The sequence below is a fragment of the Megalobrama amblycephala genome, linkage group LG12, assembly GCF_018812025.1.
Source record: "Megalobrama amblycephala isolate DHTTF-2021 linkage group LG12, ASM1881202v1, whole genome shotgun sequence".
Lineage (NCBI taxonomy): Eukaryota > Metazoa > Chordata > Actinopteri > Cypriniformes > Xenocyprididae > Megalobrama > Megalobrama amblycephala.
Window position 1 is genome coordinate 33371903 of NC_063055.1, and position 25149 is coordinate 33397051.

Below are 25149 nucleotides of genomic sequence, written 5' to 3' on the forward strand. Positions count from 1 at the left end.
TTTACAAGGGAATACATTTTATTTTAACTATACTGCATTGAATCCATCACCTGAAAAACCATAATGATAGAGTACATGACACTACAATCGAGTATTGAGATTACAGATGATTTTCACATAACATTTGCATGTCACTTTATGAAGCTCTAATAACAGACGGATGGTGTTCAGTCAACTCTCCATACCTGCAGCACATATTCAGTCAACAAAGAAAACTCAAATAAACCGTATGTTATAAAACATACATTTGAAAAGACACTTCAAATAAAACTGTGATTGTTTCACATCATAATAAAAAAACTGCAATCGATAAATTACATTTTAAAGCATAAATTAAACATTATTTGCAGCATGTGACAAAATCTCCTCAGTGGAATTCATCTTAAATAAATCAAATAAAAAAAAATTACAATAAACGAAAAAAGAAGGAATGTGTAGTGTACAAATGTGCCACCATTTCCTATAATACTATTTAGTCTGCTCTTATAAGTCCCTTGAAATCAAACCCCAGTCGTATAATGATACCGATATCATGACTGTACGTTACAGTGGATGTTAGATTACAAAAAGAAGAATATTACATAAATCCCTGTAATTTAGTGACTTTATGGTGGTTTGATTGGTTTATTATTACAAACACACCCTGAGAACTTTCTTTCCTGACAAAGCAATGTTAAGAATGTCAGGACATTTCAATGGAATGGGCAAAAACGATTATTTGATGATAACTGTAAAAATACTGTTAATGCCACAATTACAGTTGGAATATTTTCCACTTATAAATGCCAAAAGACTGGAATTGAATAACTATAAATTGCTTTTCAAAGTAGAGCAAACGTGTCACTAGAAAAAGGCATTATAGAAATAATGGCATGACTTAATGAATCATCAATCAGAACTGTATGCATATATTTTATGGATGACTCCTAGCAAGAGGTCTTCTAATATTTATTTAACGCCACATTTTCAATGATTTCCTTATTGAACCTTATTTAAGCCTTATTTAACAAATGTATTTTGTTGCATTTTAACGTTAATTGCAAAATTTCAGATTACTGCTATGTACCAATTGCATTCCAATTATTTATGTATTGATGACTCTCTACATTAATACAATAATTTTTAAAACAAATATTTAAAAGTAAAATATTTGTATTATTGCAATACAATGATTTTATTGAAATCAGAATAAATGATGGCAATAGAATTTAAATATTACTCTGGCAGTACAGTAATCATTTGGAGCCTTCATTACCAGTGCCACAATTCTTTATAAACGAACAAATCTTTCTTTTGATTCTGGGGTGAATAATGACGCAGACATGTTCTTGGTTTCATGATATTTACCCTTTAAGTAAAAAGATTTTGACCAGGGACTGTGGTCAGTGGTTTATCTCACTCTTTGTGCAAAAGCAAACATTCATAAATGCACAGAAATGGTAAGCACAATTTAAAACATTCAGAACTCAAAAGAGACAAAATTAAAAGTGCTACAGTGAGGTTGGTAAAGCACAGGCAGCGAACATCGTCAGTACAAGGAAATCAGGATGCTTTCCTGAAATGTGTTGATTAACGGTACCTCACCTGCATTAGTGCTAGCATGATGTGTGTTTGTGTGTGTTTGTGCCTGGACGGGTCAGATACCGAACTCTAGTGGTCCACGCAGGAACTAGGAATGGCTTAAGGGTGCGACCTGAAGCGGGGGTTCAGGTCCGGAGGCGATCTGGTCTCAGGTCCCTGGAGCGTTCGGCTCATCTCATCTCGAGCGAGCCACTACTCAAGTTTGGCTGATTGATCGCAGATGGCGCCAGTGGAGTCTTAGATTGTGATGTAATGCTGTCGAAGTTTAGCAACTAAAAACTCGTGGGTAAGATTATGTCTGGTGATTATTCCCACAATCTGCAAGAGACACAAACATCAAAACATAAATTTATGAAACCATTCTTGCATAATTAACTAAGCTTCATCCAAGGAAATATATTCTGAGAAAAAAAATAAAGAAAAAGTTTATCCAAAAATAAAAATTCTGTTGTCATATACTCACCCTTAAGTCATATGGTTTGTTTTTATTTTTTGCTTTTTTTGTTCATTTTGGAGCTTTACAGCTCCTGGTCACTATATACTTTCACTGAATGGGAAAAAAGCAGCATGAACACTGTACAAAATATCTCTTTGTGTGTTCCACCCAACAAAGAAAGGTTTGGAATGACATAAAGGGAAATTTTAATTTTTTGGTGAACTATTCCCTTAAAAGGACAAAATGAATGAAGACAAATCTGAAGACAGAGAAAGTTACTTCTATATTCCTTTGTCACTTTGTTTCCATCAACGTGTTTCGAAGTTTGTGTTATTTAGGATACATGTTTACACAACAACTTAAAACAGAAATGTTTTTCTTTTGTATTTTTGAAAAGTTTTGCATTCAGACAACTTTGTCAATATGATCCCCATTCACACGGGTCTGCGAAAACAACTAAAAACTTTATATTATTCTGCCAGGCCAGTAGTTGGCGATGTCACTTTGTAAAGAAACACTACACTACAGACGTAATATTCATGTGCATGACATCACCATTTTCACAAATTCACATTTTTGTAGTTTACACGGAGGCGATAACTGTCTTGTTTTCAAAAACGTGCACTTTGAAACCTTTTTTCAAAAGTTTGTTTTCAGGCCCCCAAAACACATTATGTAAATGAACAGCCTAAATGAAATGCATAAAACAGTTTTTAGTTGAAAACAGTGTAGTGTAAACACCCCCTCAGTTTAAGACCTACCTCTCCCACTGCATTGACTACAGGTAAGTGTCGAAGCCCCATGGTCCTGAACAGATTGAATACTTGGGAGACGCGCGTGTTTGGAGAGACTGTATACGGACTGGGGTTCATGTAAGGAGTCACATCCTGTAAAAAAAAAAGTTTATGCTGAGATAAATTAGGTTAATTATGTCTGAGAGAGACCACTGAACAAACTGTCATCACTACATGGCTCACTTTACAACAAGAGCTCTTCAACACTTCCAATTAACACCAATTAATAGTCATTATGTACACCAACACACATCACGAATAACTGACATATACAGCAGTTTATGAACTGCTGTGAGAGTCACGACATTCCGTGATGAGTTTTATAGGTCAGAGGACTTTACCACAATCATGCGTGGGTTGAGAAGGGCCAGGTCGAGATCGTGGATGTCAGGGAATCGTGGGTAGTCCTCAGTCATCTCTGAATGAGAGAGCCGTGGCTGTGAGGCGCTCTACAGATGGGGGAAGAGAGAGATAGGCTGGTCTCAAACGGTTGGTTGACACATGTATTTGGTTGCAACTGATAGTGCTGTGTACACTTCAAACAAGGGCAAATTAAAGCATAAAAACTCCTAACTCTGATTACCACTAATTTCACTAAAGGAATTAAGCATTTTTTTCTTGTAAATAAAAAAAAAAAAAAAAAAAAAAAAAAAAAAAGTACTTATTATGGAAATATACTTTAAAAGAATATACTTAAAGGGGCTCTATATAAGTTTTTGACTGTACCAAAGCATAAAAATACCATAATATGTTTGCAGATATTTATTAAACATGCTTAATTCACATACTTGTTTCTCTGAAAACCATAGCTACAGCCAGTTATTTTACTTTGAAATTTGTGTTCTGTGTCGGAATTTCTGTTTTTGTTTCCGTCTGTGCAAGACTGCACGTTGATAATTTACCCAATAGTATTTCTCCACCCCGGGTTGCCAGTTGTCAAAAAACACATGCAGCGAATTGCAGCCATCTGAAGCCAGTGAACAAACTGGGTCAGAGATCGCAGATTCTACCCGACCTAAAGAGCCTCAGCATCTATCTAAAAATCTCTATAAACGGGAGCATATTAAAACGCGATATCATAAATCAGTAAATCAACTAATTATTTTACAGTGTGTAAGTCACCTCGCCTTCCAATGTCGCTCCCATCACATGTCTTCAAACTGGCAACCCACGAGAGCGTCGATCCTGAGGAGGAGGGGGCGGGGCGAACTGCAGTACCCATTTCAACCAATAGCTGTCATTCTTACATAGAGCCCCTTTAAGTGTGAACTGAATTTCGGACTCTTAACTGCATATTAATTGGAATGAAATGAAAATGTAATGAAATTTATATTAAATGCAATTAGCTTAAATGCAATTGTTTTTTTTAAGTTGGACTGAATTCTTATGTAGTGTAAGTGTAAGAAGTGTACTGCCAAATGTACTGAAAAGCATTTATGGTAAAATAAAATACATTTCTAAAATACATACGATTTCTAGGGCGGAGCAAATCCGAGCAAACAGGAAGCGGAGTAAACCAATCAGAGAAGGGCGGATATGACGTTAGCAAAGCAACAAGAGAGTCAACAGCGAAAAGTAAATAATTAATGTGTTTTTGGTCATTTAAAACTGAATTCACGGCTGAATAGAACAAACTCTCAGGTCTCCCGTGCGCAATCTTTGTTGATATTGAAGGGACTTTCACCGCACTAGAGTGACCCTGTTTGCGTCACTGAAATAAACGGATCTGATTGCACGGTACGTTTTGGAGTTGACTCGAATCGCGACGGAGGGCAGACTGACCAGACTGATATATCTTGTAGAAGATCGTTATCGGCAAATCGTTTATGCCCTCTTTCAAAGTCCTGATTTTTTTTTTTTTTTTGGTTACTAGAAAGGGTTTTCATGCTGGAACTTTCAAAGAACACATTATTTTTGACATATTTCACATTGTTGCAGCACCTCTCTTCCCAGTCTGTCAGTAACACTCTGTTTAGTTCCGGTGTCTATAAAGTCACTCCTTCCTAAAAGCACAATGTGCTCTGATTGGTCAACTGGACCAAAGTGTTGTGATTGGTGAACCACATCGAGCATGTTTGGGAACTGTCACGCCCCTTACCATAACCACGAGTTTCAGCACACTTTCAATGCAACTCAACCAGGCCTCACCCCTTTATTTTACATATGCCCTGGGCATGAATTATTTGCATGAGGAGTATTGTGACTCAAGACTACAATCAAGCCGTTTCAGGGAGTTCAGAAACAGTGCTTACTGATATAGAGAATAACTCCCTTTGGAGTGGAATTTGAGCAAAATTACACACTAAAGAAGTTGAAAATGTATAACAAGCATAACAGGACCCCTTTAATGACAGTGGTTAATAATATTCTTTCCTGCTCATGCTGCCTTGATTAGCAAAATGGTGGAGAAAGCTATTAAGTTTTATTAAAAAAAACAAAACAGGAGCAGTTATTAATAAACTACATTAAATTCATTTTTAAGCCATGCACACTCAAGTAATTATAAGGCATAAACATAAGGGGACTACAGGGATGATTCGACCGCCTCAAAGAATGATGAGAGTAAGATAAAAAAAATTGAGCTGGGAAATGAAGGCAAGTGAAAAGGTGATGAGACAGGAAGAGAACAAACAAAAGGGAAGAAGAGAGAAGAATCAAGGAGAAGGGGAATAGGAGGAGGCGTTTGAATGACACTGACCGACTGGTTTTCAGCATAGCAGACGCCGCGGATGAGCAAGTTGACGAGCTGTGAACGCAAGATGAGTCCGTGAAAGGTGAGCGGGCGGAACCTCTCCTCCATGGTCCACTCCTCACTGGGCGACTGGTCTGGGTAAAGGTTTGGGTACGGCACATACCTGTCAACGTCAACAAAAGGGCTCATGTGAGAAAATAGATTTATCTTTTCATTTTAAATAAAAGGCACAATACTGTCACAACTCCTCCCCAGTGCACCAACACCATTTATTGAAAATAAACTGCAAAAATATTCATTGAAAAATGTCAGCATATTAACATATGATTTATTGAGCTTTAAATGCTCAAAAGAGGAGAAAATGGAGCAATTACATAATTGTGTGACAATATACACTGCATACAAACTGTCATACAAATTCATCTTGCCTCAATGCTCAGTGTTCTCATAATATAGATGCTTTTCAACCAGAACAGGGCGATAATAGTTATGGAGGTAAAAGGTCAAAGTTCATCTAACTGACCTCCTCTCCAGCATCTGCTGAAGCATGTCCTGCCCTTCCTCCGCTGGCTCCACAACAACCTGCTCATCACATACATTGCGTAGCTCACTTGACGGGTATGATTTCATTGACTGACACCTCCGTCTCTGCTCCCCCGCACGCGTCAACACGCTGGTTTTCTGAAGGAGCGGAAACATCAAAAGTGAAACGTGTTTTTGTTGGACATAGAAACAAAAAGAATTAGGAATCATAAACTAACACACTTTACAACTTTAAAATGTAACTAATGTTATTTACAATTTTATATATTGTAGGACTTTGTCTGCCCATCGGAATTAAGTTTTGAAAGTGGAGAATGGATACATTATTTTAGAAGTGGATAAAGTTATAATATATTAATGAGATAGTATAAAAACCAACCTTTTTTCTTTAGAATAACATATAGAATAATGAATTCTGAAACAAGTGAATTCTGAATTTTTCCCTTTGTGCTGTAAAATGGTTATGTATTTTTCTCGTTTCTCTATTTTTCTCTGTATCGCGATGACATTGTGCTGTAATTTGTTGACAGACCAACAGTAAAGTGAAATGTGAAACCTGTCCAGTTTCTTGCAATCAAAATTCCACATACAGCAATGTGTACATTTTGCATTGTTGAAATTTATACATGCAATGCTATACAAACTGCAGCCTTGTACATTTTCAATCACTGTCATCAAAAGCATAGCCATAGTTTACATCAGGAAATACTGATGGAGTACACTGTTATATTGACAACATGGGCATTCTTGTTTGTGAACAGTGACTTATCACTTTGATGGCACTGATATGTTTATTGACATAAATATTTACTTTTGAGAGATGAACTAAGGATTTTAAGAAAGTTACAGACTTTTTGCAGGTAATTCAATGTGTTTGTATGAATTGTTTTGAGTAATGCACTTACTGGTTTGCAAATGTTAAGGATGTTTTAAAAAATGTGCCCAAGCAACTGAGAAAAACTGTATTAGTTCAAGTCAAAAGAATCACCCCATAGTCTCTATGATAATCTGATCCTTAATTATGGCTCAGAACCTTCAGTATAGTCCATTTTATCATCCGCCAGGCAAAAATCACAAGTCGAATCACTCAGAAGAAATACTACGCCTCTCCTCTAAAAAGTACATGATCTGAGTATCAAATAAAGCTCATTTCTGTGCTACTGAGCGAGTAGGACAGTAGACCATTTGCACCATCTTGTGGTCAAAACACTGGTATAATGTTGTACCTTGAATTTTATATTGTTGCTTATGAGGATATTTCCTTTCATAAACTCCTTCTCATTATCTCTGTTCTCTGTGACGACAGGGAAGGCGTGATAGACTGTGGTCCTCAGGATGCTGACCAGAGACTGAATACGGGTGTGAGGATACACATATGTCAGGTTGGGCTCCATGATGTCACTGGCTGTCAATCTAACAGGAAGATAAAGAGACATTAAAACAAATCATGCATTCATGCATTCATTAAAAGGTGCTCTAAGTGATGTCACACATTTTTAGGCCAAAACATTTTTTGTCACATACAGCAAACATCTCCTCACTATCCGCTAGCTGCCTGTCCCCTGAACACACAGTAAAAAAACGCGGTCTCTGTAGTCGCCACAAGCTCCGAAAACGGCAATAAAAACAAACTGGTGCAGCCTGGACCACGAATCATAATAAACATGCTCCAGCCAATAACCGACAAGAATGATTTTAAATGCGCGTTCATGACTGTTTCAGGAAGAATGGGGGGGGGGGGGGGGTCTAGCTAGCCTCTGTTTTGTTTGACAACACTTCAACACTTCGAACGTCAACAGGAAGTTACTCCACCCAGGATCACTTAGAGCACCTTTAATGGACAAATGAATTTTGAGAGACAAGCTAAGGATCTGAGTGAAAATTTGAGAGATTCTAAGAACTAATGATTTTAAGCAATGAATGAATGAATGAACGAATGAACAGAGATGAACATTTGAATGACATTTGAGAAATTAACTAAAGATTTAAATTATTTTCAGATGGATGGATGGATGGATGGATGGATGGATGGATGGATGGATGCATGGATGGATGGATGGATGGATGGATGGATGGATGGATGGATGGATGGATGGATGGGGAACAAATTGGCTCCAAAAGTATTTAGACACATCATGTATGAACATCACTGCATTACAAATTATATTTTCTTAGAATTTGGATTATTTGACAAATAATGCTATGAAATGCAGAGATTTTAAAGTGTATCTTAAAAGTCCAAATACTTGTGGGAGCCTCGGTAAGTCACAATAAAAACCACTGTGACCCGTGCAATACAAAAGTCTCACTTGTCCATCTCGACTTCTGTTTCCCACTCCAGCAGCGGGACTCCTTTCAGGTGAATGTGAATATCATATATTCCCTTATTAAAGAAATCTCCTGTCCATTTGGCCACCTGAGACAAATAATGGCAGTTAGAAGTGTATATTTCATTAAAGAGAAGAATGGAGACATTATTTGTAGATTTTTTTTTTTACTGTATTAAATTCTAATTATGCTCTACTGAGAAGACATTCATAAAGGGTGTAGTCTGATAGTTGAAAAGTCAACTTCACAACTTCACCTTCACAAACTGTCCAAAATAGTTGTATTTATTATCACAGAAACATCCTGGTTGATGATTTTCTATAAAACATAAAAACAGCAAATTCAGATATCAGTTTTATGATTTGTTTTCCTACCATTAGTGTTATCATAATAGGAAGTCCGTAGGTGATCTCATTGGTCGATTCAATTAAGATGACTGTCAGGCTGATGGTCATTCTAACCACACCTCCTAGGAAAGCAGCTGCTCCAATCAAGGCAAAGGTCCCCGAATAGATTTGCATGTGGAAGTTACTGCAATTACACATATTGAAACAACATTTTACATTCATGCCAAAAGATTATGATGAAAAAAAATGTGTTAAATACATGTGTCCTGTTCCAAAAGGTGACTTTGGTAGTTCTTAAGGCACTATACACAGGAATAAATCTCACATTTTGAGGATATTAGCCACCAGGCGTCCAAGTGAAGCTCCACAGAGAAGAGACGGGACAAACAGACCACTGGGGACGGACACACCATATGTCCAACAGCTCAGAAAAAAATACAGCACAAAGAACAGCGAGAGGGTGACCGGACTAAAGGTAGCTGTGAACAAAACCAGACCAAGTAGGGAGAAAGAGAGGCAGAGGGGGTTAGAAAATAGAGTGGTACAGTCAAACTTCAACTTGATTTCTACAGAGCATAACATAGAGGTGAGGGCTGGATGTTTAATTACATTTTGGATTCTGACAATTATGAAAACAAGATAAAACGATTACTGTGCCACATTCAGTTTCACAATGAAGCTCTCTGTTATTTTTTCTTTACAGCAGTGTGATTTCACCCTTGCTAAGGGAACAAGGGACTCATGAACAACCATCACAAAACAAAAAACCAGGTAAGAATAAATGGTTCCTAAAGTTTTGAACCGGGCAATTTTTTTTATATATATATATATATATATATATATATATATATATATATATATATATATATATATATATATATATATATATATATATATATATATATATATATATATGGACCACACATCTTTTATGTAAAATATCTTACTCAAGACAGTACTAAATAAAAATTAATTAAAATTATTCACAATTTCTGCAAGTGGTTCACATACTTTTTCTTGCAACTAATATACAGTGGGTACGGAAAGTATTCAGACCCCCCTAAATTTTTAACTCTTTGTTATATTGCAGCCATTTGCTAAAATCATTTAAAGTTCTTTTTTTTTTTTCTCATTAATGTACACACAGCACCCCATATTGACAGAAAAACACAGAATTGTTGACATTTTTGCAGATTTATTAAAAAAGAAAAACTGAAATATCACATGGTCCTAAGTATTCAGACCCTTTGCTCAGTATTTAGTAGAAGCACCCTTTTGATCTAATACAGCCATGAGTCTTTTTGGGAAAGATGCAACAAGTTTTTCACACCAGGATTTGGTGATCCTCTGCTATTCCTCCTTGCAGATCCTCTCCAGTTCTGTCAGGTTGGATGGTAAACGTTGGTGGACAGCCATTTTTAGCTCTCTCCAGAGATGCTCAATTGGGTTTAAGTCAGGGCTCTGGCTGGGCCATTCAAGAACAGTCACAGAATTGTGAAGCCACTCCTTCGTTATTTTAGCTGTGTGCTTAGGGTCATTGTCTTGTTGGAAGGTAAACCTTCGGCCCAGTCTGAGGTCCTGAGCACTCTGGCGAAGATTTTCATCCAGGATATCCCTGTACTTGGCCGCATTCATCTTTCCCTCGATTGCAACCAGTCGTCCTGTCCCTGCAGCTGAAAAACACCCCCACAGCATGATGCTGCCACCACCATGCTTCACTGTTTGGGACTGTATTGGACAGGTGATGAGCAGTGCCTGGTTTTCTCCACACATACCGCTTAGAAAGTTCTATCTTGGTCTCATCAGACCAGAAAATCTTATTTCTCACCATCTTGGAGTCCTTCAGGTGTTTTTTAGCAAACTCCATGCGGGCTTTCATGTGTCTTGCACTGAGGAGAGGCTTCCGTCGGGCCACTCTGCCATAAAGCCCCGACTGGTGGAGGGCTGCAGTGATGGTTGACTTTCTACAACTTTCTCCCATCTCCCGACTGCATCTCTGGAGCTCAGCCACAGTGATCTTTGGGTTCTTCTTTACCTCTCTCACCAAGGCTCTTCTCCCCCGATAGCTCAGTTTGGCCGGACGGCCAGCTCTAGGAAGGGTTCTGGTCGTCCCAAACATCTTCCATTAAAGGATTATGGAGGCCACTGTGTTCTTAGGAACTTTAAGTGCAGCAGAAATTTTTTTGTAACCTTGGCCAGATCTGTGCCTTCCCACAATTCTGTCTCTGAGCTCTTCAGGCAGTTCCTTTGACCTCATGATTCTCATTTGCTCTGACATGCACTGTGAGCTGTAAGGTCTTATATAGACAGGTGTGTGGCTTTCCTAATCAAGTCCAATCAGTATAATCAAACACAGCTGGACTCAAATGAAGGTGTAGAACCATCTCAAGGATGATCAGAAGAAATGGACAGCACCTGAGTTAAATATAGGAGTGTCACAGCAAAGGGTCTGAATACTTAGGACCATGTGATATTTCAGTTTTTCTTTTTTAATAAATCTGCAAAAATGTCAACAATTCTGTGTTTTATATATTTTACTATGTATATATATTTTATATATATACTATGTATATATATTTTATAATGATTTCCAGAAAATCATGTGACACTAAAGATGGGGTAATGGCTGCTGAATATTCAGCTTTGCATCACATGAGTAGATTACATTTGAAAATACACTAAAATAGAAAACAGTTCTTTTGAATTGTAATAATATTTCACAATATTACTGTTTTTGTTATCAAATAAATGTAACCTTGGTGAACAAAAGAGGCTTATATAACATTTGTTTAAAAAACTAAAACAACATATTATTGTAGTGTATTATTATTTTTAAGTCATTGAGTAATAGTGATCTTAATATTAATAAAAAAAAAAAAAAAACATTTTTTGCCATAATTGAGCAGTCCTAAAACAGGTTGATGTGGAGTAAATGACAGACATTTTATATTTTCGGTAAAGGTCTTTAAGGCTTAAAAATCCTTTTGGTAAAAATTTCTGAAAAGCCTTTGGAAAATATAGGTTGCTGGGAAAAAAAGTGGTGGCACATTCAAAATAGCAAAATATGCTGTGAATTAACAAAATCTGCTCATAAACAGTATATTGCCGCATCTAACTTTCTTACCATTCTGGTGGAAGAGCTGGTGGATTGCCACCTCTTGAGGGTTGAAGAACAGAGTCGCCATGTCATTATATGTGTTGTTGTAGCAGAAGAATCGCCGTATGGTTGAGTTCACCTCCTCATTTACAGACCCCTACAAAACACAAACCATTACTGTACTGACTGTCTGATTCATACTGCACACGAAAAAGGACAGCTTTCTAGAAATTAGAAGTTATAATCTGCTAAAAATAAACTGAAGTGTGGACCTGGAATGTGTTTCCCAAACGCACTGTTAGCCAACTATGGTCGCACTCGCAAGTTCCATCATTACCAACATGGTTCAACAATTTGGAGTTTCCTGAAACCAGGAAACATTCAACGAACCAACGAACATTCGCAAACAGTGTCACAAGCTTGCGTGGTTGGAACTACTGCTCTCAAGCTGTGGTTAGAAGCATAGTTTCTTGTTAAAATGGCATGTGGACTTAAATAGATTATGCTCTTGGGCACAATAAGCAAACTAATATTCAGTACATTCTAGGGCTGGGCGATATATCGCATGCGATTCTCACGCGCATTTCGTCAGTAAAGCCGGTTCCCTGATTACCTCTAAATCGCCATCACCTGCTTTAAAATGGAGCGCCTTTTAATAGACAAAGCCGTAGTTCACGGATAAGCCACGCAAAATCGCGTTCAGTATCGAAGACGAATCGACTTCGATAATGAACCCGATTTTGCGTGGCTTATCAGTGAACTACGGCTCTGTCTATTAAAAGGCGCTCCATTTTAAAGCAGGTGATGGCGATTTAGAGGTTATCAGGGAACCGGCTTTACTGACGAAATGCGCGTGAGAATCGCATGCAATATATGGCCCAGCCCTAGTACATTCTAGATCTTTCATCCCATTTAAATATATACACATTTGAATCTATATATTTTAGCGTGTCAACTATCAGCGCCGTTTTTGAGGAGTGTGTATATGCATAAATGCCCAGGAAATAAAAGAACTGGTTACACTTTATATTAGGTGTCTTAGTAAAAAAAAAAAAAAAAAAGAATGTTTGGTATATTGTTCATGTTATATTGCAAAACACAAACTGAGGAGGGATACGGGTAAGTGTAGGGACAAGTTTGGTGGTGTGGTTAGATTTCAGGGTAGGTTGTAAGGGTGTAAGGGAAGGGTCATTGGTGTAATTATAAATTTAATCACAGAAATTAAATTACAGATGTAATTACATGAAGGGATTTTTAAATATTAGTACAATATAAAAAAACTGCATATACTAGGGGTGTGATTATACACTTAGCTCACGAGACAATACATGATATTGGGTTCATGAGAACGAGAAAAGGCGATATTTTAAAGAAACACTATATGAAATTTTCAAGGACAAAGTATGACTGGAAAAAAAAAGTGTCTTTTATTTGAATGAAAGTCACAAAATGCAAAAGAATGCAGGTGCATTTAACCTATTATTTAACTAATTAAGGGCTGTCACCAGCCATGGGGAGCATCGGGACTTTCCCGGTGGGCCAATCACTGAAGCGAGGGAGACCTTCCCCATATTACATTTTTAAATTACAGCACATGCAAAATTGAAAAAAGCAAATATTCCAAAAGTGTGACAAAGTGGCGCTACCCAATGCAAAGGTAAATTGGAAAATTGGAAAAAGCCAATACCCACAATTACAGCCTTATTTGTTTTTATAGTTTCTACATGTTTAAGGTATTTTTATTACAAATTCCATAGTTTATTATTACTTTATTTAATTTGAAAAACCATATAACCATGGTAAGGACTAGTCTACAGTTAAACTCTGGATTCTATGCAAGAACTATTGTAAATTTCATTAGGGCAACTAAAAAGGATAATTTAACAAAATAGCTTTAAAGCCTGGATCCTATGAATTAAGGACAAAGCTTTCTTTTTAAATATGTTTACTTCTAATGAATTTTAACTGAAGTAATGTTAATTCAATAAGAGCCCAATTAAAGATAATTATCAGTGTCTTATATAAATTAGGTGGTAACTATTTACAAATGGTATAGTTCTTAAAGGGATAGTTTACCCAAAGGTGAAAATTGTCATCATTTACTCATCATCATGTCATTCCGAACCTGTTTGAATTTCTTTCTTCTGTGGAACATAAAAGAAGATAATTTGATAAATGTCTTTTTTCCCCCTCTTCAACATTCTTTAAAATATCTTCTTTTGTGTTTCACAGAAGAGAGAAAGTCATACTGCTTTGGAATGACATGAGGGAGAGTAAATGATGACAGAATTTAATAGCAGTAAATTGGTAACACTTTACAATAAGGTTCATTAGTTAACATGAACTAATAATGAACTGCACTTATACAGCATTTATTAATCTTTGTTAATTTCAACATTTACTAATACATTATTAAAATCTTGTTAACATTAGTTAATGCACTGTGAACGAACATGAACAAACAATGAACAAATGTATTTTCATTAACTAACATTAACAAAGCTTAGAAAATACAGTAACAAACGTATTGCTCATGGTTAGTTCACGTTAGTTAATACATTTTACTAATGTTTAACTAATGAACCTTGTTGTAAAGTGTTACCAGTAAATTTACTTTACTGCATCCTAGCTCAAAATCAAAAAGTGTTTTCCTCTCAAGTGTATTTCTAGGTGACAAAATGCATTATTAAGTTAAATGCATCTGCTGTGTATTCAATTATATCCATCATAATATGATTATTTTGGTAATCGAGTAATTATTTTTACAGTTAATTGAGCAATCTGATTTTTTTTTTTTTTTTTGTGGTGATACAAATAGACCTAAGTGAATACCCTTAAAAATGACTTAAAATACATATGTAGTAACAATGAGGCAATAATAATTGGTTTACATAAAGTACATAAAGCAAGTAATTTTATGGTTTTATTGAACGACACTTAAAAAAAAAATGTAATATGCATAATATATTATACATCATATTATATATATATATATATATATATATATATATATATTATAACAAATGCCAGCAGAGGGTGCTGGTTATTATTGTTGCTACACTTTAGCATGATTAAATCCTTGTTTAATATTGGCCAAACAACATTTAATTTAAGTGTCCATTTAATCTGTAAAATTTGGCCACATCTTTACAAAAGCAATGCTACAGCCACTATAATTTCTTGAACAAGAATGTGTGGACATCAAAACACGCAAACTCAGAGCGAGGGTTTAAACTTATTTGATAATCGCGATAAACAACAGTTTGCAAATTCAGAAACATACTGATGTATTCTCCTGTGTTAGTGTAGGTTTATAAATGATAACGCTATGCTATATTATGATTTTTAAATTGTTTTAATACATCGTGTAGCCTTAGAAAATGATCTAATAATGGGGCTCATGGGTTTTTATCCATGGAATAACACCACTTCTGGTATTTCATTTAACTCTAATTTATACGCCCTACACTATTCATCGTCTAATGAATGTTACTTCAGTTCTACTTTCTGAGTGTTAATTATCATATGCAGTAAAAGACAGAACAATTGAATGCAAGCACTGTAAAAGGTTTTGCCACAAACTCAACTCAGTCATGCTAATGTCGCGAGACAGCTTTTCACCTGAGAAAAATTGTCAAGTTTTAATATCACGATATTAATTTAAATGTTATTATTATTAATTATCTTTAACACAGTAGTTAAAGATAATTAATATAAAGTGGGACCGAAGAAGCTAAGAAAAAGATAGATTTGAATTAGAAGAGAGAATGAAAGAAATGAAGTTAAAAGAGAGATAGGAAGCTGGTCTCAGACTGACCTGTGTTGATGTGGTGTTATTTGTGGTGGAGACTAAATCGCGGCACTCCCCCAGAGTCACTGAAGCCATGAAGATCACTAATGAAGTCACCATACATACCAACAGACTCTCCAACACCCTGCCAATAAAAGAAATATAAAATATTGCCATATGTACAAGTCAGAAAGCTACTCTCTTCATATCTGGGTAGTTAAATTTTAAAAGTTGTTATGAATAGTTTCATTCAATATTAAATCCATATAATTGAGACATCTCTGGCACCTGACGAATCTTGCTTTGGGATGAACGTTTCTCATGCGGTATTTTGCGAGCCGTTTGTTGATGCAGTTGAACAGCGCGCCAAGCAGACCTCCTGCCACCCCCATTAATACAAAAAATGCCAAATCTACTGCCGTCCACAAATGACATGACTTATCTCCATCTGTGCACTGCAGATAGCAAAGAAAAACAAATAAGGCATCACCACAAACCTGCTTCAGTTTGTTTTTCATTGATCATTTTTTTAAAGTCAACAGGAAACTGCATTTCTCAAGTGATCAGGATGTGGAAGCTTAAGGTTCACCCTCAAGAGCATCTTAGCTAGCATTTATGACAGTAACATTAAATTACTACATTAACTATTATTTATTTATCTTTTAATTTTTAAAAAAGCTGCATTACCTACAGTATAATGTTAGGTTAAATCAAAAAGCATTCTGGCTTTGGTTAACTTTTTTTTTTTTCTTTTCTTTTTTTCCCCACCCAATGGGCCTGGGTGACATCAGGTGAAAAGGATATTACAATTTGATAAAATATTATAACTACATGTTTTTTTAGAATACTGTGCGCCAATAATTAATTTTTCACAGTAAGAATGTGCATTAACCCTTAAATGTATACCTCGGTTAGACATCAACCTTCTTAGAATTCCTCAATCTATTTATTCTAAAAAAATAATAAGAAAAAATATAAAAGAATATCTATTTTCAAATTCATTTTTTTGTAAAAACAAAAACAAAAATTATTTTATTCTTTGGTAACTGTTATTAAAATTTTAGTAGAGTTTTATGTTACTGTGGCAGTAAGAAATCCATCCCTGTTAGATGGATTTCTTAGATCCGGGTCGCTTAAGACCTGAATATGTAATAATGATTGGCGAAACATTCATGCATTTAAGGATTAAGAAAGTAATAGGCCAATTAAATATTTAAATGTAGAGTAGAACACGAAAGAATTTGGTTCATTTAAAATGTGTCATGTTACTACCATATTATCACCTAATTTACATCAGCACAATAAAAACGCATATAATAAAGGGAAAATAATGTTTTCATTCTGTAGTTCTTCACCTTAAATTCCCCAAAGTTGAGCAGGCCAGGGAGCTGGAATGATCCCCATTTATTGAAGTTGATCCCAGAACGAAAGAAATTGAGTGTGAAAGTGGCAGACATGGAGCAGAACAACTAAAAGACAGAAAAGAGACAGAGAGAAAGGGAATTATAGTGGATGAAGGTAAAGTAGCACCAGGGCCGGCGCTACCTATAGGCAGAGCAGGCAGTTGCCTAGGGCCTCGGCATGGAGGAGGGGCCTCCTGCCTCCACTACCGTAACATCCCCCTAGCAAAATACTAGGCTCGTTTTCCATTGGATATAAATTAATTCACAGTGACTCTCACCTATAATGAAACCAACTGTCACCGTATCAAAGTGGGTCCCACCTTCTAAATAGGCCTACATGAAAAAAAAGTTACGAAAATGCAACTTTTCTGCTGCTGACTTGCTTTAAGTAACTGAATTATGATTGCGCCGAGACGAACATCCTTCGTGGGATGCAAAGCGAAAGGCTAAACAGGCATGCAAAGAAGTTCGTAATGTAGGTGTGCGAGCTGTCATCATCTCTTTTGGACTGATTGTAATGTATTCTAAAAATAAACTTGTTCTGTCGATCGGCGTTATTTTTGGATATATCATTTGCCGGTTTATGAGTTTAAAAGAGCGCGAGCATGAGCGCTATCGATGTGTCCAGACTGTTAGACACTTTAAATTTGTGCGTAATGAGTGACATCGCGTCGGGAGCGGACTACCAATACTGAAGTAAAAGCAAAGTTCGTATTCAAAGTCAAAAAGCTAGAGTATGCTATTACAGCACTAGAGTACTTTTTTAATGTTTCAAAAACAGTATCTCAACTGTCTGTATCTTTTAAATTCTGCTGTTTACATTATTGTTCTACCGCAATACTTACTTTCAGTTTTCAAAACATAAATAGGCTATTGTTGTTATATTTTTTTGAAAAATCAGCGTACAATTTTATAAAATAATTAAGTATTTATGCTTAGAAGTTTGTCACTTTCACTTTTACTATATAGTAGTTGATTTGTGTAGCCTACACTACACTCTTCTGTGGTTACATGAAGAACCTTTAAAATCCACAGAACGTTTCCATAACACAAAAGGATCTTTACTGTGGAAAAAAAGTTCCATTACATTGTTTTAGAATGTTCTTCACACTAAATAAAAAAAAAAAAAAAAAAAAAAAAAAAATGGCTCCACACTCTAAAAAATGCTGGGTTGAAAATGGACAAACCCAGTGGTTGGGTTAAATGTTTGCCCAACGTGCTGGGTAGTTTTATTTAACCCAACTGTTTAAAAATGACTATATGGCTGTCTTAAAATGAACCAAAAATAGGTCTGAAATTAAAAATCAGACACATAATTACTAGAAGCAACAATAATAATCAAAAGGTGAACATTTATTAATAAGCAACTTAAATGTTTATTGTTTAATTGTTATTCATTAAACTTGTTGATAAATGTTCATTTATTAAACATATTAATACATGTTAATTTCCAGGATACTTTGGGTTAATTTTAAGCAAGCAATACAGTCATTTTTAAACAATAGTTGAGTTAAAAAAAAAAATTCACCCAATTGCTGGGTTTGTCCCTTTTCAACCCAACTTGGTTTTTTTTAACCCATCATTTTTTAGAGTGCAGTAAAATGTTTACTGAAAGGTTCTTTGGGGAACCAAAAGTGGTTCTTTTATGGCATCAGTGTGTAAAAACTCCCTTTTGGAACCTTTATTTTTAAGAGTGTATAGTGCATATTTGAAGTATTGCATAGCAATACATATGATAATATAGTTTAAATTGGTTCAACAGGAGGGGAAAATCCTGTCCAAAAATGATTAAGGCATGATGTTCATTTACTTAAGTGATTTTCCTTTTCTTTCATTTTACTGTAGGCCTAAACAGTTTGTTATTCCAAATAGTGGGTAGGTGTGTTAGGCTACTGTAAATAAATTACTGAACAAATTACTACCAAAAAAAAAAAAAAAGAAAGAAAAAAAAAAAAAGATAGCATCCTCAACAAACAAATAAGAGATTACCTTAAGTTTGATTAATATGGACATATAAAAATAAAACAAATATATACATAAATGTGTAGCTATATAAAAATATAAAAATTGTAATAACAGATGTTAAATAAAAAGGTAAGGAAAAGGTATTTGTTTTAAGTGCTTTTTATTAGGAGGGGTGTGGAGCAGGGGGCCTCCAACATAAAGTTTGCCTAGGGCCTCCAAATGTCTAGAACCGGCCCTGAGTAGCACTTTCTGAGCACACACCAAATATACAACAAAGCCTAAACAAAAAACAACAAACATCAACATACCACTTTCCATGTGAGAGCCTGGTTCCAGAAGGATGACCCTTCCTCCAGACTAAAGAGTGTGCCCCCTATGGGTGCCCCGAAGGCAGCTGCAACTCCGGCCGCTGCACCCGCTGAGACAAAATCCCTTTTGTCCCTGAACACAACATAAAATAAATCACTGAGAAATCAAAATTTCCCCATTCACTTGATTAATACAAATTCAGTCTTATGGCATGTTACAGCAGAGCACATTATTCTAAAGATGAATAAATATTTTTTAAAATAATCTTTTTATAAAATTATTATATAATAATGAACTAATGAAAAATAAAATGGCATCGTACAATAATAATATTGTAAATATTCATCTTTTATTAAAGCTGCAGTCTGTGATTTTTCCTCTGTCTCCATCTCTTGTTTAAAACCTGCAATTGCAGTCATATGCGGAACAGTTATCTGTACGTGCGTTGTCGTCAGCGGGGATGAATCTAATGCTTGCTGTCAGTCACCGCACCGGTGTGGACACTGTACTCCAGAATCACAGATTCTACATCTTGAAAGTATGACCAATATAAGAATTTTCACTGGAAAATATAATCTGAACAAGTAAGTAACATTTCTGCCACTTTTGTTCTGACCAACTGAGGGGAAAAGCATTAGGCCTACAATAAATCGCGCTGCCAATGATGATTAAATCTATCGATCGCTTAGCTCTGATCACGCCAAACCGTGCAAATTTTTATTACGGTTATATTTTTCTCAAATTGTTAATGTTAACAACATCAGCATTGTGTGATTGTGTGACTATGTGTATATTGCGTGACTATGTGTATCTTATCCTCTCTATTGTAGCTTATGATACTCTGAGCACTGCCTATAACTTTTATTGTGAGCACTTCTTGTCTATTTGCCTCATCATGACGACTCGCTTGTTGTATTCCTCACTTGTAAGTCGCTTTGGATAAAAGCATCTGCCAGATGAATAAATGTAAATGTAAATATTAGCGTTACCTGTAGATTTCAATTTCTGTAGCCACTCAACAGTCCAAAGTCTTTTGCTTTTTGACTACGGCTGAATTTCCAGTTGTCACTGATGATTGTCATTTGGATCTTTCTGGATTACAATCCGCCATCAAAATGATAAGTTTAATTATTTAAGCTGCTGTTTGAAAAGGCTATAAATGATTCGCTACAAGCAGCGTCCTCACGTGATAAAACTGACTAGCCTGAACGGGACTCCTTCCTTTCTGTTTACGTACGTGACGTAATGACGCACAGAGGAACTGCTGCAGGCTCAAATTTCCCGCGGAAATCCGCCATGTCGCTCTTATTATAAAACATTATTACAAGCTAACCGTTGTGAATCAAGCTAAGATAATGAGATAGTTTTGAACACTGGCTGGTTATGTACTTGCTCAAAAATTGATTTTGGATAATTTTTAACCAAAAAAAGTTGCGGACTGCAGCTTTAAAATGAAATAAAATGTAATATCTTGATCTGCCTGACCAAAGCTACACATGCTATTGGATCATGTTAATCAATAAACAATTTCTTTAAACAAGCTTTAAGCATTTACATTTCCCATTTTTGATCCGAACAATTATCAATGGATATAATGTTCGGTACTGCATTTTTTTCACATGGAAATATAACATTACAGAAGTAAAGGGTTGCAGACAGTGGAGGTAAACGCTGTTTTACATTCATTTTACACTATGATATTGGGCACTATTTTAATGATCTAAGTGCATGGTCTAAAGCGCACGGCACAAGTGCACTTAGGATGTGTCCGAATCCACTTTTGCTAGTTGAATGATGGCCGCACCAGGCGCATGGTCTAAAAGGGTCATCCCTATTCTCTTAATGAGTCATGGGTGTGTTTTGGGTGTAACGTGAAATAAACCAATTAGTCTCATCTCCCATTCTCTTTAAAAGCCAGTTGCACTCGTGCCATGGCGGCGCAAATTTGCTATTTACATGGCGGAATTTGCAAGCAGAAAAAATGAACTCTTCTCTAGCGAGGAAAGGGATCTGCTCGTGGGCAAGGTTAATGCACGCGAGCAGACCATCTACGGGACAAGCCGGATTCCATCAAAGCATTTTTATCTTTATGCACACCATAATAATCTTTTAATATTTGGCTTGTTTGTGTGCTGCTGTGTGTCTCTGTGTGTGTAATAAGCAGAGTGTATGCATGTTGTGCACCCACATACAGGCGCATATTACTAACGGGTTCTTTAAATAACAAAACAAATATTGTGCCATTGACTTCTGACCAGGATTCAGTTGGTCAATGGAGCATTCTGTTTCAGTTGCCTCAAAATAGTAACGTGCCAATAATGCGCCTGAACACACCACATTTTCAAACCAGCACGCCCATGGACGCACAAATGGGCACAAATGCTATTTGCTATTTAAACAATGCGGCGCAGGATGTGAAAATGATAACTGTGTCGGGCTAAAACTAGCAAAAAACACTTGCGTCGTGCCTGGTGCCGCACTGGGCCAGGTGTATGATAGGGCCCTTAGTATTTGGTGTGATGTATTGCTCACCTGTCACTGCGGAAATAGGGGAAGTGAAAAAGGATCTTCTTGAAGGTGATGCTCTGAAACTAACCAGACATACAAACATGCATTCAAAAGATTTAACTATGATTGTGACAAGAAAGATAAAGCATAAATTACATACCAAGTAACTTTCAGAGCACAAAATCATTAAACATCTAAAGCAGAGGTCCTGGAGGACCACTGTCCTGCAAAGTTTAGCTCTAACCCCAATTAAACACATCTGAACCAGCTAATCAAGGTCTTGCTGGGCATACAAGAAACTTTCAAGCAGGTGTGTTGGAGCTGTTTGGAACTAAACTCTGCAGGACAGCGGCCCTCCAGGACTGAGTTTGGAGACCTCTGATCTAAAGTATTGTCAGCCTTAACATCTTTCTATGGCAGAAGGGTTAAAGATTAGCGAAATCAGCATGTGTATTACTCAGCTCACATAGGAAACCTCAGCATATGGAGGAGTACCTGAGGAAGTCCTGCCCCTACTATCGCTCCACTGTGGATCATTGGTCCCTCTTTACCCACAAACAATCCTGAAACAACAACAGCAATACTGAGTCAGTCTGGAACAACTTTTAAAAGACATATCACTGTCATCGTTCTGCATGGCTCTGAACAAAACCACATAACTTTTCGACATATTAGCAGTATCAGGCCAGTATACAAATATATTTCTTAAAAATCTGAACCAAAAAGTGTTTTAAGTGGCAATCACCATTAAAAGTCAAATAGAGTACAGACCCAGGCTTCATTCTAATCACTGTACTGCTGATATAGGTTATTTTCCTCATAATTACCTCCAGCAACAGCAAACAGGACCCCAGTGACCTTACAAATGAAGGTCCGCAGCCGCACAATTCCTGGAATCTTTACTCCGTTAAGGTAACTTTTAATTTCTGGGATGCCAGACCCAGCTGCAACAGGCTATATATAGGGAAAAAAAAAAAAAAAAAGATTGATAATATTCTCCCCCACATACAAACTCTATACAATTATTAAATCTGCCTTTTTAATAATAGCATGCAATTTTGATTTTATGTTGACAGAGAGAGCAAAAATATCAAATAAATAAATGAGCAGTTTTTTGTTTTTTTCTTTTTGTTGTTTTTGAGAAGGGATTTAACATAAGGTTTGTTTCTATTGACTTTACTCTTTTTAACAAATATTTAGATGTTCTTACCTCAATGAGCACCAGAACACTGGAGATGAATATGAACATCATATTGAGAGCCAGCAGCTCCAGTAATGAGAGAGCTAAACAGCCATTCTCACTGCATTCCTCCACAGCTAAACAACACGTCAAGGACTCCACTCAGCAAATAGTGCAAAATGACACAAACCAAAATACAAAGCAGCATTGAGCAGAAAAGATACATTGTCCAACCAAGCTGAACTTCAGCTGAGTGAAGAGCCGCACAAAGAAATCCACAAACAGGCCAGTCTGAAAAATGAGAGAGAAATCATCATTTCTAATAACCATATAAACTATACAGAGATGAAATGTCAAATATTTCACCCCCCTTAAGACATTAAGAATCTTAAGGGTCCCAAAAGACCTCTTTATTGAAATGAATGTATTTTATTTATTTAATTTTGGGGTAAAATGTGACCTGGGCACATTTATCAGTTTAAATATATTTGTATGTACTAAATGTTTACAACATAAAATTACAGATAACCAATATTAATATTATCAACAAACTACTTACCACAACAAAGGCATTCGTTCTCATTTTATATTGTAGTTATCATTTTATATTAAATATCTCAGATATTCTATTCCCAATGACATTTGATTTTGAGCAATTCAAGTATTTGCAGAATCTATAATTCTCTATAAATGTCAAATTCTTTTGTAGAAATATAGTATATTGTATGCTATAAACCTTGATCAAAATTATTTAAGATAAATAAACCACCCCAAAACGTACCAGTCCTGTTGATACTCCAATCGCAAAGACCAAAATCCACTTTATGGCTTCATACTTTTTGGCTTTCTGTAAGAGAAATGAGATGATGTGCTTGGTAAACAGGGACTAGACATCACTGAATACGATAAATGATGACATCACACATTTTACCTTATTATCCAACCCCTCTAAAACCTCCAAGAATGGCTCATTAATACATCGGTCATAATCCAAACTCTGAAATGTCAAATATGAATAAAGACATTACATGCAGAATTCATACTGTTCAAACACTACAGTTAAAGACAAAAGATCATGTTTCAAGTCTTAGAATTACTTTATGTACATTATTCACTGACCTCATAGTCTTTTCTTGGCAATATTTCATCATCGTCTTCTCTGGTTTCACCCAGTATTGTCTAACAAGCAAAAGCCAGCAGTAAAATAATAAAATCAGATCAACACAATTATAAAAGAGACCAAATGCTTAAGAAAGTAAACCCCCAATCTGATGGTTTCCTTTAGGTGGTTCTTAGGTTTCCAAGAATGGGATCTCAGTCCTCAAAATGAACAGATGGCCTGTGATGACTCTAAACAATGGAGGGACTCTTTCTGTGCACATGTCTGACATTTCACTCTATTATACCTAGAATAATGGCTAATGCAAAATATTTCTCTACAATATCAACACTTTTTATTTTAATTTTTTACAATAATAAGGAACTCATTAACAGTATTATTAAATCATCACAATATCAAGAAATACAAGTTGTGTCTCATAACCTGATTTAGCTGCCTATCTAGACAATATTTTGGTGATATAACGACCAAATTACACGATGTCCTCCTAGTGACATAGGCTATTATACAAAACTGCTGCACTGGCTAAATATGCCCAACTATGTCGTCTAGATAGGGAGCACACTAGATTCAGAAACAGTTACATTTTCACTTTCAGTGATAATATTGCATATGAATTGAACAACTTGTTGAGTTGTACTGCTCTCAGCAGACTCAGTTTGATTGCTAAACCTATTGTTAGTGTACACTTGATTTACATGATGCTGTTTACAGTGAATTTGGGTGGAGAATAACAGATACAGCATCGTTTACCACGTCAGAAAACACGCGCATTTCATTCAACAAGGCGCTTTGCGTTAGGAAACAGATAATACACATATATTAACTCATACCAGCTCCTCTGGTGTTCTTGTTTCGCCTTCATTGCAGCAGCACTGACAACACAAACATCCTCCACAGCACGCCATCTTCAGCAACACACCGCTACTAGAGCGCACCGGATCACATGACCATCACACGAGAGTTGAGGTATTCAAGCGCGCACCAGCTGCGCAGATTTAACGCAGAAAAGCTGATTTTTTTTTTCAAGCACGCACCAGTTACGCATGTGTAACG

The 25149-nt window shown here is 36.1% G+C and overlaps 1 protein-coding gene across 1 annotated transcript; it reads right to left on the minus strand.

Annotated features, from left to right (window-relative positions):
* clcn6 (chloride channel 6) lies at positions 1–25081 on the minus strand. The gene is made up of 23 exons (XM_048210740.1): positions 24927–25081; positions 24093–24152; positions 23905–23970; positions 23755–23820; positions 23198–23264; positions 23004–23110; positions 22621–22747; positions 22289–22356; positions 21818–21876; positions 19285–19417; positions 16964–17077; positions 15897–16063; positions 15636–15753; positions 11846–11975; positions 9047–9200; positions 8749–8905; positions 8356–8462; positions 7273–7459; positions 6027–6184; positions 5510–5666; positions 3153–3260; positions 2779–2904; positions 1–1899 (listed from the first exon to the last, which is right to left on the minus strand). Exons 1-23 carry the CDS (start codon positions 24999–25001, stop codon positions 1819–1821), a joined length of 2592 nt encoding a protein of 863 aa, XP_048066697.1. The 5' UTR covers positions 25002–25081; the 3' UTR covers positions 1–1818.
* Positions 25082–25149: the final 68 nt, after the last annotated feature.